Raw genomic sequence first — 17,602 nt, forward strand, 5'->3', positions numbered from 1 at the left:
GACTCCTCTGATTCTCAAACAGACCCTCTGTGGGTTTGGAATAAAAATTATTTAATTATTTCTTGTCGGCTCAAGCTTATTAGCTAACTCGTATTAAACACGTTACCCCGTTAGTAACAACATCCTATGCCTGTGAAAATAGCAACTTGAATGTGTTTTCTTGCACAAAAAAAGAAGTGTGGTAATGCCCCCAACCTTCTCCAAGAGATACTCCTTGATCTGAGATTGCAAATGCCTTAACAGACCAGGTGCTCGGGAGCAACAGCTGCAGAAGGCCATTGCGTTCACATCCTGCCTGTGAGCTCCCAAAGGCACCTGGTGGGCCACTGCGAGTAGCAGAGAGCTGGACTAGATGGACTCTGGTCTGACCCAGCTGGCTTGTTCTTATGTTCTTATGTTCTCTTTTCCCCTTCTCATTCCCAATGGCTTAAAACATTGCAAGCTTTATGCGTTTCCATCGCTCTCTTTGCCGATCTGCTCGGCGGCAACCTACGGTTCTGCACTCACAGTTTGGAGATCTGTCCCCTCGCTATCTATATCCCACTCAGACATCGACAGTTTGAGGTCAGGGATCTCTCCTTTGCTCTCCAGTTTCTCCTTCATGATGGCCCTGCTATTCTTGAAGTGGGTCCCGGGACAGGTGTTGGGGGTATCGCCGCGCTCAGAGCCCGACTCCCTGGTGGGCAAGTCGATCATGAAACGAACTCTGCGCTTGTGAGAGGACGCAGCCGACGTTTGAGCCTCGAGGTCCGCGCCCTCCTCGATGTCACAGGCGAGGCATGATCTAAAAGGGTCGCTAGATTTCTGTTTCCAGAACCTGGTGGAAGGCTTCCTTTTCCTGAGCGACATCTTTAGCGCAGAAGAAACGAATGGTCTGGGGAAAGCACGTTGGGAGGGTTGAAGCAGAAACAAATGGCTGAAGCATCGATTAACTGAAGAACTGTCAAGGGCTCCATTTGCAAAGAGTGCCTCGTATCTCTGCTTCTACACGGGGCTTTGGAAGATCGTGATATCACTGAAGGGGGCCCGTGGCAGCCATTTTAGATCTGGTTTTTACTCCCCTCCTTAGGTGGCTGTTCAAAAGTTCAATCCTCAACAGCCGTTCTTATCCAAAGGCATTTATTCTCTCTGACATCATAAAAACACTGAGATCACCATGTGCTGTTTATGATGTCATGAGGGTCCTCCCCTTAGATTACAGAGTCATCTGAATGAAGGCAGTGGAATGGCTCTCCAGCATCGTTTCTGAAATCCAAATGTTTTGAGATGATCCGGCAGACAAGGAGCTTGGAACTCCATTCCTGACTGCCTTGTTTAGCCTTCGCCCCAGCTCAGGGGCCCAAAGCTCACTGCTACGCACGTTTGGTTCAGATTTCTCAATAGCTCATTCATATGAAGAATACAGATAATAACACTGATTGGATTGCCAACGTCCAGGTGTAGGCGCAGAAGTAGTAGAAAGTCAGAGCAGGTAGTAGAAAGTCAGAGCAAGTGGAAGAAAGTCAGAGAGACAGATAAAAGGGTTTTGGATTTAACAAAAAGACTATTTCCTCTTTCCCTCCATTATTTTTCCTATAATGGAGAGATGGCAACCATAATACAGCTGACTTGACCAAAGAAATCATGCAGGCCTATTCTTTTCTATTGCTAGCTTAGCATAACAACTCCAAAAATGCCCCTTTGTTCATAATTATGCAAAATGTGCAAACTAAACTGTTTTGGAGATCCTGCTGTACCCAAAAGATACCTTAAAAAGTTGCTCTCTTTTCTGAGACAATAGAAAGGCCTATGGGAAAGCTTAGGCTCTTTGTCTGAGAAATAGGACAACTAGAAACATTAATGATAAGAGAAAACAAGGGTTATATATATATATATATATAACCATATTATAGCCATATAACAGCCAACATTGTTCAACCAAGTATCCCATACATGAGAACCATCGCAGGTAATCATTTCAAAGTTTCTATAAGGAACCTAGCTACAAAAGTTAAAATCTTGGAGGCGGAATTGTTTAGTAGAAACGTAATCTTCCCCACAGTAGAGTATTCATTAAAGATTACAGGACAAAGAGCAAAAAGTCTGGTCCTAGATCCCTCGTATTTGGGGCAGTCGAGCAATATATGTTCCATGGTTTGAATCGCTGTGGTACAATGGGGACATTTCCGCTCTTGCAGGTCAATTTTTCGAAACCTTCCTTGTAGCATAGAGCAAGGGAAGGAGTTACATCGAGCCCTAGTGATTATCCATCTATGCTTGGGCTCCTGAAGTAAACTCAAATAATCTGCCATGTGATTGATTTTAAATTTGATATTAAAGAAGAGGGGGGAGCAATTGCTTCTCGCCTGAAAACAAGGGTTCTTGGTTCACATAACGTCAAAAAGTGCAATGCTGACATCTTCCAATGGGGATTCTGGACAACCCCTAAGGGCGGTGGGAATAGGGAAAATCTCCACCTTTTGTATGATTGATTGATGATGTTGGCATTTTGGGGTGTATTGTTTGCTGCCATTTTAATGTAGCTTGTCATTAATACTATAAAAGTGAGAACACACCGCCATTTTAGGGGTGACTCCCCTGACTTCTTGTCTTTGCCCGCAGTTGGCTGAATAAAAATCTCTGATTTTATTCTGCATCGGCTTGAGCTTCTTTGAGCTTCTTTATTTTAATTCGTTACTCCGTGGTAACACAGGTGTGTCATACAAATCACCCCATTGCACCAGCTTAGCTCTGGGTCTGAGCAGACCAATATTACTGCTAAAGATGCCAAACAAATCGCGCTGTAATAATAAATGTCCGTTTCATTCACAGATCAGATTCTCCAATCAAGCCTACACAAGGCAAAAATGAATTTGTTTAAAATAACACGTTTACAATCTCTTATCTCACAAATTATATACAGGTATCATAAAGACCCTTGAAAACATGCATGTAAAGTCAAATTTAAACCACCAGTTCTAGGTTTAATTTCATATCCACTTTTTCTAAGCCCATACAAATCCATGTCTTAAGTAATATTTTCCATGTTCATGTTTCAATATACGCCAAGGTTTGCATCTGGCTTTCTGGGATTGCAGTGTGGCCTTTCCTGTCCGAAGATCCACATCTGTCCTCAAAGGTTTTCAAGGGTCTATATGTTACCTTTACATAATTTGTGAAATAAAATATTGTAAATGTGTTGCTGTTAGGGCCCTGCGTGACCTTGGGGAGTTCTGCAGGGCCTGTAAAACCGAGCTGTTCCACCGGGCTTTTGGGAAGGCTGGCCGCTGAGTCCGCCCCTCTCTGTTGCCCTATGTGTCACCGGCTTATCTGAAAATCTGCCAGTCCGCTCCCGGGGTTTAGTACCGGACGTCATCCATCTAATTAATTAATTATGGAAAGGTTATTGCTGCTACTGTTTTTATTGTATTTATTGTTTTAATTGGGATTATTCGATTGTTTTAGTTGCAATGTATTGTGTTTGGTTGCCTGTAAACCACCCTGAGCCCTTTGGGGGTAGAGCAGTCTAATAAATCGAATTAATAACAATAACAACAGCAACAACAACAACAACAACAACAACAACAACAATCCCTTCATGGGCACCCCCTTGTCATGGGGAAGGGGGCTCACGTGCTTCGATGACGTTGAGAGCTATGCTGGAGGTAGTATATTCTACCAGAAGGGGCTCCCATGCCAGACAGGTCTCAATTGAGAAACCAGACTAAGAGTGTCCACCAACCCCAAACAATATGGTGATACAAACGGAAAATTATTCCATACCGCATCGGTCGTCGCACGAGTTAACAAGGGCCGTATCGCATGCTGGGGTCCCTGGGCATGCGTCAACAAGTGGGCTACAAGTGGACCAACCGTCCAAAAGAAAGAAGTATAGTGCGTAAGAAAATCGTGCCATCATGGCTTGTTATTACAACTCAGAGCCAGAAAAAAGAGGATACTTGAAACGGATGTACGAACTGTGAAAACAACACTACCCAGATTCGAATATCACTGAACAAAGACTGGAAGATCAAAGGCGATTCATCAAACGGAATAAAGTCTTTACAGAGATAGAACTGGAAGAAGTCCAGAAAAATTGTGAAAAGAAAGCAACTGTAACATCAGACAAAAAAACAGTACATAATCCAGAAACAACAGGAGAGATAATAATAGAACTGCAAGATGAAAACGCCAACACAGGGGAGAAAATAATAGTACAACCTTCAGAGAAAGTCCCCATGACAGAAAAAATTGATAGACTGACAGAAAGACAAAAAGAACTAAAGGAACAGATCATCCACTATGGACAATCAAATGAGGAAAGACAATGGCTGTCAGCATTGAAAATGGTGCCTAAAAAAGACCTGGCAACCATAACAAGGGATGTAAACATGGCACTGATTACAAATTGAAACAACATCCATCAAAGAAACTAATCAGCTCATGTACAATACAGCAGTAGTGGTCACAAGAGAACTGGGCATTGAAATACCTAAACCCAAGATAAATCAACCATCAAAACCAAAGTGGAAAATTAGACTGGAACAGAAGATTAAAAAACTAAAATCAGATGCCAGTAACCTGATTAAAATGAGAAAAAACAAAGGTTAAAGAATGGCAAGATCATGAAAGAATTAATTAGAAGGTACTGGCTAGACCCTAGAACAATTGAAGAAGCATTGGAGATCACCAAACAACAAACAGCCACAGCAAGAAAAATTGAAAGATATGAAGTAAGAAACATCCAGTACAGACAAAATCAGCAATTTCGTTCAGACCAAAGGCATTTCTACCAAAGCCTCAACACAAAAATCAATGTTGAAAGCAAAAAACCAGAAAAAAATGCAACACTTCGATTCTGGAAAGATCTCTGGGAAAACGAGAAAGATTACAACAGGAAGGCGCAGTGGATAAAAGATTTTGAGAAAGATGTTGGCCAAAAACAAATGCAAGAACTGGAAAGAACAACTGATATGATAACAAATCGAAGCAAGAAAGTGAAAAACTGGACGGCACCAGGACATGATCAATTGCATGGCTTCTGGCTCAAATACCTAACCAGTTTGCATCCGACAATGGCCAAGCAGTTCAATGATCTATGCAAAATGGTGAAATCGATCAATGGCTAACAACTGGGAAGACATTCTTGATTCAGAAAGATCCAGCCAAAGGAACAACACCTGGAAACTACAGGCCAATAACATAATGATGCTCAAACTGCTCACCGGCATAATAGCAGATAACATCATGGACTACTTGGAAGCAAATAGCATCCTGCCAGCGGAGCAAAAAGGGAACAAAAGAAGGAGCAGGGGTACAAAAGATCAACTCCTGATAGACACAATGATAATGGAAAACTGCAAGAATCGAAGAACAAATTTGCATATGGCCTGGATTGATTACAAGAAGGCATTTGACTCACTGCCCCATAGTTGGATCATGAAATGCTTGGAAACAATTGGCGTCAGCAAAAACATTCGAGTATTCACTGAAAAAGTGATGAGACAGTGGAAAACTGAACTGACAGTTGGAAATGAAAACTTCGGAACAGTCAACATTAAGCGAGGAATTTTCCAAGGTGATTCACTATCACCTTTACTGTTTATCATTGCCATGATCCCACTAACAGTAATTTTAAAGAAAACAAAGTTGGGCTATCAAATGGCCAAAGACTCAGAAAAAATCTCACATTTGCTGTACATGGATGATTTGAAGTTGTATGGGAAATCAGACACAGAAATCCAGTCACTAGTAAACACAGTCCGAATATTCAGCACAGACATTTCGATGGAGTTTGGCCTGGAAAAGTGCGCTACTGTGGCAATAAAGAGGGACAAGATCACTGAGAGTGATGGGATTGAAATGCCTGATGGCCAACTCATCAAGTGCAACCAAGAGGCCGCTTATAAATACCTGGACATTTTGCATCAAGCACGGGCAAGTGAAGACTGTTGTCAGCAGAGAGTACACCCAGAGGGTCAGGAAAAATTTGAAATCTAAATTAAACGGCGGGAATACCATCAAGGCCATCAACACCTGGGCCATACCCATGATCAGGTACACTGCGGGAATAATCAACTGGACACAGGCTGAGTTGGATGCATTGGATAGAAAAACTCGGAAGTTTAGGACAATGCACCATGCCACCTTTACACCCCCACGCAGTGATACTACTGATAGATTATACACTTCCTGGAGGTCTGGTGGCAGAGGCTTACTGCAAAAGGTACAATAGCAAACAGTGGAAGAGGAGAAACATGCACTGGCCAATTATGTGAAGGAACGTCAAGAACAGGCATTGAATTTGAAGTGAAGAACAGACATTTGCTGAAGACCCAGAAAACCAGAAACAAGAATACAGGAAAAAAATGTAGTGAGTTAGAAATGATAGGGACTGAAAGCTTTGGCACAACAAAGCGCACTGCATGGGCAATTTCTGGAGAAAATCAAGGACAAGGTGGACAACGAAAAGAAGACCTGAAACTTTGGTTAACAGCACTTTGGCGTTACTCTGAAAAGGGAAACTGAATCTCTGATTTTGAAGTTGCTCAAAGAGCAAAGCCGATTGGGGAACAAATTCGATCCAAGGCCAAAATTGAAAAAAATCCATCCAGACAATGCAAAAGTGCAGATTGTGCAAAAGCCCTGACGATGAGAACTGTAGATTATGTCCTCAGCTGCTGCACGAGATTATGCCCAGACTAATGAGTACAAACAGAGACACAACTCAGTGGCCAAGATGATCCATTAGGAATTTATGCAAGAATTGTACAACATAAGAACAGCTAAGGACACTGGTGCAGGAACATTGTCAGAGAAAGTAATGGAAAATGAGAAAGGTCAAGAGATCCTGGCCGGGACTTTCGAGATCAAGCGGACAAAGTGTTGAAGAACCACAATACACCAAAGACATCACACCGTGATCGAGGACAAGAAAATGAGCATCATCGACGCATAGCATGATCCCTGAAATTTGACAGCAGGGTCATTGAAAAAGAACACGAGAAGGTCACTAGATACCACGATTTGAAAATCGAGCCTCAGCGTCTATGGCACAAACCAGCTGAGATCGTCCCAGTGGTAATCGGCACGCTGGGTGTCATCCCAAAAACACTAAGGCAGCACTTGAAACATCTTCAAATTGACAACATTAACATTGGTCAAATTCAGAAGGCAGCCCTGCTGGGATCTGCACGAATACTACGCCAATACATTACAACTTCCTAGGTCTCTGGGTGAGGCTTGAATTGTAATGAAGGCCAACAACCAGCTAAAGATCTGGCAGCTGTGAAATCTACAATAATAATAATAATAATAATAATAATAATAATAATAATAATAATAATAATAATAATAATAATAATAATAAAACAAATTCATTTTTGCATTGTATAGACTTGATTGGAGAATCTGACATGTGAATGAAACAGAAATTTATTATTACAGCATGGCTCCCTCCCCCGTGGCTCCCGCACACACTTACCTTAGTTCAGCAAAAGTGGCCTGTTCACTTGAGGCTGAAAATGGCCTGGTGGGAACTACACTTCCCAGGAGATCCTGCAAGCCCCAAGGTCTCCTGGGAAGAGTAGTTCTCACCAGGCCATTTTCAGCCTCAAGTGAGCAGGCCGCTTTTTCCAGTCTGCACTTTCAGGCTTAACTAAGGTAAGTGTGTGTGGGGTGGGGGTGGGGGGTGGGGTGGGGTGGGGGTTGGAAAATGCAGAGTGCACACCAGGCGCAGTATGGCCCAGCTACACCTCAGGCCGGCTACCTGAAACTGACTTCTGTCGGGATCGAACTCAGGTTGCGAGCAGAGCTTGGACCATAGCAATGCAGCTTACCACTCTGCGTTGCGGGGCTTCTGATCACCAGTTAATTAACTGAAAAGATTTCTGTCCTGCTCCTGTTGTTCTTCAAAGTGGCTTCTAGTAATCAGTGAAAGCGTTCTGGACTCAGGAAGAATGGTCAGTCAAGAGACTGTTTATCATCTATTTGTTTATTGTCTTATGCTATTTGTATCTCAGTGTTCTTTAATTTTCCAATCCAGTGTTATTTGACGACATATCTATACTGGTTTTTATTATATTCATTGTGTGGTGTAGTGGTTACAGGCTGTAGCGTTTGGGAAGCCTTGGTTCAAATCCTCACTCTCCCATGCAAGCTCAAAAGGTGGCCTTGGGCCGGTAATGGTCCCTCAGCTTAACCCAGCTCGCAGGGTTACGTCTGGGAGAATAAAATGTAGAGTGAATTACTATGTTATAGACCGCTGTTGGATATCCCCGAGCCATGTTTAAAGGTAAAGGTGGTCCCCTGTGCAAGGACTGGGTCATTACTGACCCATGGGATGGCGTCACATCAAAACATTTACTAGGCCAGTGGTGGCGAACCTTTGGCACTCCAGATGTTATGGACTACAATTCCCATCAGCCTCTGCCAGCATGGCCAATTGGCCATGCTGGCGAAGGGTGATCCATAACAACAGTGGAGGAGTGGGATCCTACCACCAATTATAAAATTCTCCAGCCAATAGAAGAACTTCCGGTGTTTACAGGGTGGTTGGCCCTTGCCTTCTGCAGGCATTTGCACTTGACCCTTCACGAGCTGGATTCTCATTTTACCAACCTTGGAAGGAAGGAAGGCTGAGTCAACCTTGAGCTAGTGACCTGAAACTGACTTCCATTGGGATTGAACTCAGGTCATGAGCAGAGCTTGGACTGTAGTGCTGCAGTTTCCCACCCAATGTGGACAGGAGCATCTTCCAAATGCTATCAGGCAGCCAGCCCTGTACCATTCTCTGCTCTGTCACCATCTCTCTGCCACAGACCCACCAATGCTCCTTTTCCACACCCAGTTAGGCACTCGCACCTGTGAAAAGTCACGCAAGGTTAACACAAAGGTAACGTGGGACATTTTTGTACCTGTTTAAGGTGCGCTTGCATCTTCTGTGTGTTCATTTTGAGGGAGCCAAGTTCTGCATTTGCCTGGAATTCCCAACAACAGAAATTTAGTCAGGTCCAAGAGTTTTGGAGTCTCAAGGAGAGGGAAAGTTATGAAAAATGGAACTGTGTCTTCGACGTGTAATTCCCTCCCAGAACTTTTTTGTGTTACATGTGTCCATTAATGGCAGCGATGATGGTGGTAAAGTAATGTCACATTGCAGCTCGTTATGGTGATCCCGTAAGGTTTCTGGGCAAAAGATGAACAGAGGTGGTCCATTATTGCCACGTTGAAACTGGGATTCTGGACATTTTTAAGGTGGAATTTTGAATTTCCAACCAACAAGGGTTTGCAAAACAGCTGGAACAAGAAGGAGACAAATGTAACAAAGGCTTTGGCCAAAATGTCTAGCATTTGGGCTTTTCCAGCTGTAACTTCCTCTATAACTTGCCCTGAGTCCATCCAACAAAAGTCAAACTCCTGCAGCTCTTCACAAGAAACTATAGTTTGCCGACTCTTCTGCGGTACCTGATTATATCTGCTCTCCAAGGCTGCGTTCAGCTCATGAAGCCGATTGTTCTCGGAACGGGCATCCGCAAGGGGCTGCAGTTCTTCTTCCAGCTGTCGCATTCTGATCTAGAGTGTAATAAAAATGTGCATTTCATGCTTTTAGTGCAGCTGTGATTGAGGTGGAATTCATTAAACAGAGAGAAAAATACAGAGGTTAACTTCTAGTGGGTCATCCATGCTTATCTAGAGATATTCATTAACTCCCTCTTTCCAGAGGCAGAAAGAAAGCCACGCAATTTGCCTGAAAGTCAAGAGGCTGGCCCAATGGCCTCTTCCTGGTATTCTGAAGGAGAGCTCCCCATTGCCCTTCCTAACCCAAAGAACAGCCAAATGGGACTGAAGAACACACCAGAGCGGCGAAGGAAAAGGGTGGGTGAGAGCTTCCAGTCATATTTCACCTGGTTCAGTTACCTGAAGTTTTCCATTGTCGCACACCAGTTTATTTTTCTCATCTGTCAGGTTCACTAGGATCCGCTCCACTTGCTGCTGGGCTTGCTAGGGGAAAAGAGTAAAAACTAGTCTCCCTCAAGACAACAAGACCTGAAGGACAGTGATCTTTCTTTGCACAGGCCTAACGTTCTTCGAGGGGTTTTGTTTGTTTTGCTGTGTTCAAATCCAGCAGAAACCTTCATGAAGTACAACCACCTTGGTCTGGCACAGAATGCCACTGGACCAGTGGTGGCGAACCTTTGGCACTCCAGATGTTATGGACTACAATTCCCATCAACCCCTGCCAACATGGCCAATTGGCCATACTGGCAGGGGTTGATGGTAATTGTAGTCCATAACATCTGGAGTGCCAAAGGTTCGCCACCACTGCACTGGACGGTTGAGTCTTAGCATGCCTCATCTTTTGTAATGATTGTTTAAGGGCCGCAACCCACCCTCATTCAATTTACTGTTCAGGATTCAGTACCAGACAGGATGAGGGCAGTACCAGACAGGATGAGGGCAAACTGAGAGGAGGAAACCTTGTACACCAATGATACCAAACGTGTAGTTGGGAGATCCACCCAAGAAATTAGGGTTGCCAACCTCCAGGTGAGACCTGAAGATGCCCTGAAATTATAGAAAGGTAAGGAGAAGAGGAAGAGTTTGGCTTTATGTCCTGCCTTTCTCTCCTGTAAGGAGTTTCAAAGCAGCTTACAAACACCTTCCCTTCCTCTTCCCACAACGGAACACTTTGTGAAGTAGATGGGACTGAGAGAGTCCTGAGAGAGCTGTGACTGGCCCAAGGTCACCCAGCAGGAACGTAGTAGTACAGAAACAAATCCAGTTCACTAGGTAAGTGTCCGCCACAGGTGGAGGAGTGAGGAATCAAACCCAGTTCTCAAGATTAGAGTCCACCTGCTCTTAACCACTACACCACACTGCCTCTCCTGGCAAAACTGGCTGCTTAGGAGGCATTACGCCCCTGCGGAGTTCACTTCCCTCCTCATGCTCTACCCTTCCCAGGTTCAGTCCCCCAAATCTCCAGGAATTTCCTAAGCTGGAGATGGCAACCCCCCTGGAGACACAAGGGGCCACTTCATATCAAAATTGCCCAATAGCCAATTACACCTCCTTCAGCATGGCTCTAATCTAAAGTGCTTTGTCCTTCTCAGCTCCTCTCTCCCGCTGTCCCCGTGCTAGCACACAGCAGCCCTTGGGGAGCCGGTCCCTTTCCTCCTCCCTAGCCTAAAGGCAACACAACGGCTTATGGCATTGATGGCGAACCTTTTCGAGACTGAGTGCCCAAACTGCAACCCAAAACCCACTGATTTATCGCAAAGTGTCAACATGGTAATTTAACCTGAATAAAAACGGTTGGCTCCAAGGCGTGCATTACTCCGGAGTAAGCTTGGTGGTCGTTGGTGGCTTTGCTTTGAAGCAATTGTACAACTCTTCCAACGGGTGAATCATGACCCTAGGAGGGTTTACTCAGAAGCAAGCCCCTTTGCCAGCAACCGAGCTTACTCCCAGGTAAAGGATCGCGCTTTAGTTCTCTGCATGAAAATCAGTGGGGTTTAACAGCGCTTAACAGGGTTACCTACACTGCTTCCCCAAAACTAGGTCTTAGGTTTAATGCTAATAATCGAGCCCAGCGGTCCAGGCCAGCCTAGATGTGTGTGGGAGGGTGGGGGCGACTCTGCGCGTGCCCACACAGAGGGCTCTGAGTGCCACCTCTGGCACCCGTGCCATAGGTTCGCCACCACTGGCTTATGGGGAGAAGAGGATCTGCACTGGGAAGGGTGGGGGAGGGAAATAGTAAAAGAAAACCATTCTCTTATCTCCCCCCACTGGTAGCGTCCTTATAACAATGAAGTTGCACCTTTGGCTTTAACCCGTTCAGTAGAAAAGATATTGAAATTTCCCATATGAAACATTTAGCACTTTGCTCTTTGATACCTTATTACTTATTATTCCTTCTTGTTTACACATGTCCTTTTTTGGGGTGGGGGGAATCTTATCGTAACAGAGAAAGGAATCAGAGTGTCCTCTGATGGAGAGGTGCTCACCAGCTGGTGTTCCAGGGATGCTTCCCGCTCTGTTAACTTCTTGTTTTCTTCTTCTAGTGCAGTCAGCCTGTCTCTCAAAGGGCTGATTTCCAGCTTTGAAATTAAAAAAAAAAAGGGAGACAGGGAAGACAAATTTGATTGTTCTGTTTGGCATTAAATCAGTTATTCCCAGCTGGATAATAATATGGCTGCTCTTTAAGACTGCTTGACCCAAGGTGCTTGGAGTTCAACACCTTTCCACTGGAGCAGGGGACACCCCCACCCCCACCCCCTTCTGCGCCTGCAGAAGGCATAAGAGGAATATACTCTGAAAAAGCAAAGGTTTTCTTTTTGCCCCCCCCCCCATTACTTTCAAGCACCAAAATTTTAAGGTTTCATCTGGAAACAGTCCTTAGGGTACCCCCAAAGTTTGGTGCAGTTTGGTTTAGGGGGTCCAAAGTTATGGACCCTCAAAGGGGGTGCCCCATCCCCCATTCTTTGCTAAGGAGATGGGGACTACCCTTTGAGGGTCCATAACTTTGGATCCCCTGAACCAAACTGCACCAAACCTTGGGGGTGCCATCATCTCCAGATGATACCCTGAAATTTTGGTGCCGATACATCAAAAAATGCACCCCCTGCAGGAACATCCAAGAAATTTGCCCAAGAATCTTTGTTCTGCATTGAGTTTTCTGCATTGCTGTCTATGGGGGTTGCAGGCTGGGGGGGGGGCGCATTTCTAAAGGCACAGTCTCAAAACTTTCAGGGTCTCATCAGGAGACTGCCCTAATGATACCCCCCAAGTTTGGTGCAGTTTGGTTCAGGGGGGCAAAAGTTATGGACCCTCAAAACTGTAGCCCCATCTCCTATTAGCTCCCATTGGAAACAATGGGGGATAGGGGCACCCCCTTTGGGAGTCCATAACTTTGGACTCCCTGAACCAAACCCCACCAAACTTGGGGGGTAGCATAAGGACAGTCTCCTGATGATTCGCTGACATTTTGGTGCCGCTAGCCTAAAAACTGCACCCCCTGCAGGCCACAAATGGAAAATCACTAAAATACCCAAAAACGAACCCAGCATTTTGATGCCCCCCGCAAGGTGATGCCCTGGGCAGCTGCCCACCTTGCCCAATGGGCATTACGCCAGTGGGGCCACAACAGAGAAGGCACACATATAGGTGGTTCTTGATTTTGCCAAGCTTTGGTAACATAACAGGTTTGTACTTTAGAGCACTGACGAGGAAGAAAGGCTTGCCCTTTGTGCAAAAACAAAAACAAAGAAGGCAGGATGGATTATTTTATCATATAGGTGCGAGATAGTCACATGTTTGGACTGCCACCCCAGCAGGTATAGACTCAACCTCTTCTGGAACCTGGAAAGCCTCTGAGGAAATGTGTAAGAAACTCAAGGGATCCAGAGTGAAGGAAGCCTCCACAGCAACCCAATTCAATGCCCGCTCTAATGCTAACAGAGGAGAACTGGCCGAACTGTGGGGTTGGTGAGCAGTGGCTGTACCTTATTTCCACTCAGTTCTGCTTCCAATTTGTTGTTCTCCTGCATCAGGTCATGGACTGTTCTCTGCATCTGCCAGTAAGAATCAATAAATAGTTTTATTAACAGAACTTTGGAACCAATGTATAAAATAATGATCAGAGCAGCACACGCAGTGTTGGCGCTGGGCTGGAAAGATAACAAGAAATGGACAGTCTCAAAATGGTTGGAATATATATGGGAACAAATACAGTTAGAGATTTTTGAGAGACTGGCAACAAATACACTATGGTAAGAGAAACTAGAAGATATTATGAAGCTATGGACATTGTACGAAAAATGGATGGAAGAAGCCGGATTTAACGAAGAACTATGGGACAAGAGAATAAGAAGAATGAACCTTCTGCTGCTTGCTTGAAATAATCAATGGAAAAGAGGGGGGAGGGGGCAGAAAAAGGAAAAATGTATAGTTGGAACAAACATATCGAATGTAACAAATATAATAATATTCTATACAATTAAAAAATAAAAAAAATAGTTTTATTGTCAGCCTGGTCAAAGAAGCATCTGAGCAGAGCTGCATTCTCTCCCTAGGCACACGAAGGAAATGTTGCCAAAATACTGATCAGGAGATTCTAGCTCAGTGTCGTGATCAGGCCATTTCTGGTTTGCTCCTGCCATGTCTCTCAGCCTGGGATCCTTTCTCTCCTCATTCTCCGGCCCTCTTCGTTACTGTGGTTGTACTTTCTCACTCTTTGTAATTTTGCTTTATCAGCTCATTAGACACCTGCTGCTGCTGTTCTGTCAGCTGTGTGGAATGTAGGTTGTTTTGACCCCAGGGGAGGCCGCATTGTCTCTGGGATGGGGGACTGGGGGGGAATCTCTTCCCCTTAGTAACTGGTTGTCAGGGCTGGTGTTGTGTGACATGTGACCCTTTTTAAAAACTGTTTATATAAAACAAAGCTTGAATTGGTTCAGTTCATCAGGCACTGTGGTAAAAGTGTTGGACAAGGATCTGGAAAATGCATGTTCAGACCCCGACTCTGCCATGGAAACTTGCTGGGTGGGCTAGTCCCGTGGTGGCGAACCTTTGACACTCCAGATGTTATGGACTACAATTCCAATCAGCCCCTTCCAGCATGGCCAATTGGCCATGTTGGCAGGGGCTGATGGGAATTGTAGTCCATAACATCTGGAGTGCCAAAGGTTCGCCACCACTGGACTAGTCATACACTCTCAGCCTAGCTTACCTTACAGGATTGTTATGAGGATGAAATGGAAGAATGGAGAACAATGTAAGCCACTTTGGGTTCCCATTGGGGAAAAAGGCAGGATATAATTAAAGTTTATAAATATACTCAAGGAAGGGAACGTGAATTTCATAGAATCAGAGTTGGATGAGACCACCAAGGTCTCATCCAATCCAATGGAACACACAGTCAAAGCACTCCTGACAGATGGCAATCCAGCCTCTGTTTAAAAACCTCCAAAGAAGGAGACTTAGCCACACTCCGAGGCAGCGGATTCCACTTCAAACAGTCCTTACCAACAGGGAGTTCTTCCTAATCTTTATGTGGAATCTCTTTTCTTGTAGTTCGAATCCATGACTCCATGTCCTAGTCTCTGCAGCAGCAGAAAACAAGCTTGCTCCTTCTTCAATGTGACATCCCCTCAGATATTTAAACATGGCTATCATGTCACCCCTACACCTTCTCTTCTCCAGGCTAAACATACCCAGCTCCCTATAGTACATGGGATCCAGATCTTTGCCCTCCTCTGGACCTGTTCCACCTTGTCAATATCTATCCTGAACTGTGGTGCCCAGAACTGGGCACAGTATTCCAGGTGAGGTCTAAATAACGCAGAATAGAATTTTTCTACAAAAATCAACTTTTTAAAATTATCTAATGGCAAGGGACACATGCCCTCTAATTTTTTTTTAATTAGCAGAGTAAATATGATTAATTAATTTTGCGTTTACCAGAACTCAGATTTTCTAATAAAAACAGCAGAGGGGCATCTTGGGAACACGTCTACTATCTAACAATATTTGGAACAACCTGTTTTCCTTTCTTGCTACAATAATACCTCTCCATTCTGCATTGGTCAGACCTCACCTGGAATGCTGTGTCTAGTTTTGGGCATTGCAATCCAAAAAGGATATTGACAAGCTGGAACAGATCCAGAGGAGGACAGTCAAAATGGTAAAAGGTCTGGATTCCCCATGCCCTATGAGGAGAGACTTAGGGAACTGGGTATGTTTTGTCTGGAGAAGAGAAAGTGAAGGGGGGACATGATAGCCATGTTTAAATATTTGAAGAGATGCCATGTTGGTGAGGAAGCAAGCTTGTTTTCTGCTTCTTGGACAAGGAGTCATGGGCTGAAGGTGCAGGAAGAGATTCCACCTAAACATTAGGAAGAACTTCCTGACCGTCAGGGCTGTTTGACAGTGGAATGCACTCCCTTGGAGTGTGGTGGAGCCTCCTTCTCTGGAGGTTTTGAAGCACAGGTTGGATGGCCATCTGTCAGGAGTGCTTTGATTATGTGTTCCTGCATTGCAGGGGGTTGGACTTGATGGCAAGGACGTAGGTAAGTTGGGGTTCCCAGGTTCAACCCCCGCCCCCCATTACATGTCTGAAGCTTACATGTCCCCTGGCCACACCTCCCAAGCTCCACCCCCCGGTCTGAGTGCTTATAAAAGCAGCTCTCTGAGGCCGGGAACCGCAGTCTCTTCTCCCCGGATGGGAGGGAAGAAGGGACTGCTGGCTGGGCTCCCAGCCGGTTGGGGGGGAGGTGGGCCCAGGGCCCGGGAGACTGATGTCCCTGGCCTCGGAGCACTGAGGCAGGGGGCGGGACTTGGGCAGGTGTGGCCACGCCCCCATGGGTGGGTGGGGGCATGGCCACGCCCACAAACCCACCCCATAAAAAAATCTATAGCTACATTACTGCTTGATGGCCCTTGGGGTCTCTTCCAACTCTATGATTCTATTGGCCATGCTGGTAGGGGCTGATGGGAATTGTAGTTCCTGAACATCTGGAGAGCCGCAGGTTCCCTACCCCTGTTCTATACACACACACACACACACACACACACACACACACACACACACACACACACACACACACACACTGCTGTGGATGGGGATGCACTTCTTCCCATGAGCAAAAGCAGGTGGCTACTTTCAGGGTTCTGCTAGATCCAGGCCTCCTGTTGGATTAACAGCTGGCAGTGGTAGTCAGGGTCACCTTTCGCCAACTTCAGTTGGTAAGTCAGCTGCAGCCCTTCGCGGGCAAGAAAGATCTTGCCACTGTGACATATGCCCTGATAACATTAGGATTAGATTGCTGCAATGGGGCTGCCCTTGAAGACTGTCCACAAGGTACAGCAGGCAGAATGCTGCAGCCACATCGTTGACAGCCGTGACTCTCAGGGACCAGATCATTCCAGTCTTGTTGCATCCAGTGCTCCCCCCCCCCCCCACATGTGCCTCTGGACCAAACTCAAGGGGGTGGTATTGACCTTTAAAGCCCTATTCAGCTTGAGACCAGAGCGTCTGAAAGACTGCATTCTCCCACAGGAACTGACCTGTCAAGTCACCTTCAAAGGCTGTTTCAGAAGCCCCAACATTTGAGGCTAGACGGGGGCAATCCGAGAAAGGGCCTTCTCTGTCAGGGTGGAAACTCCCTCTATCACAGTGGTGGCGAGCAGCAGTGGCGTAGGAAGTTAAGAGCTCGTGTATCTAATCTGGAGGAACCGGGTTTGATTCCCAGCTCTGCCGCCTGAGCTGTGGAGGCTTATCTGGGGAATTCAGATTAGCCTGTACACTCCCACACATGCCAGCTGGGTGACCTTGGGCTAGTCACAGCTTCTCGGAGCTCTCTCGGCCCCACCCACCCCACAGGGTGTTTGTTGTGAGGGAGGAAGGGCAAGGAGATTGTCAGCCCCTTTGAGTCTCCTACAGGAGAGAAAGGGGGGATATAAATCCAAACTCTTCTTCTTCTTCTTCTTAATTACAAAATTTTGTGCATGCTCACCCCCTTGTAGGAAAACAGGATTTGCACCTGAGACAAGTGACAGTAGAAGAGGTGTCAATTGCACCTGTTCTTTCTGCTATTTCCAGTGACATGCTTTCCATATACAACCACCC

The 17,602-nt window shown here is 45.4% G+C and overlaps 1 protein-coding gene across 1 annotated transcript in view; it reads right to left on the minus strand.

The window, feature by feature from the left end:
* CCDC150 (coiled-coil domain containing 150) overlaps positions 1-17,602 on the minus strand; it is a 68,236-nt gene that overhangs the window by 27,416 nt on the left and 23,218 nt on the right. The window contains exons 12-16 of the mRNA XM_048483598.1: positions 13,479-13,547; positions 11,982-12,074; positions 9,895-9,978; positions 9,442-9,549; positions 8,895-8,957 (exon numbers count right to left, since the gene is read on the minus strand). Coding sequence (XP_048339555.1) covers positions 8,895-8,957; positions 9,442-9,549; positions 9,895-9,978; positions 11,982-12,074; positions 13,479-13,547 — 417 coding nt within the window. The remainder of the gene's footprint in view (positions 1-8,894; positions 8,958-9,441; positions 9,550-9,894; positions 9,979-11,981; positions 12,075-13,478; positions 13,548-17,602) is intronic.

Source organism: Sphaerodactylus townsendi, linkage group LG02 (genome assembly GCF_021028975.2).
Source record: "Sphaerodactylus townsendi isolate TG3544 linkage group LG02, MPM_Stown_v2.3, whole genome shotgun sequence".
NCBI classification, from domain to species: Eukaryota; Metazoa; Chordata; class Lepidosauria; order Squamata; family Sphaerodactylidae; genus Sphaerodactylus; species Sphaerodactylus townsendi.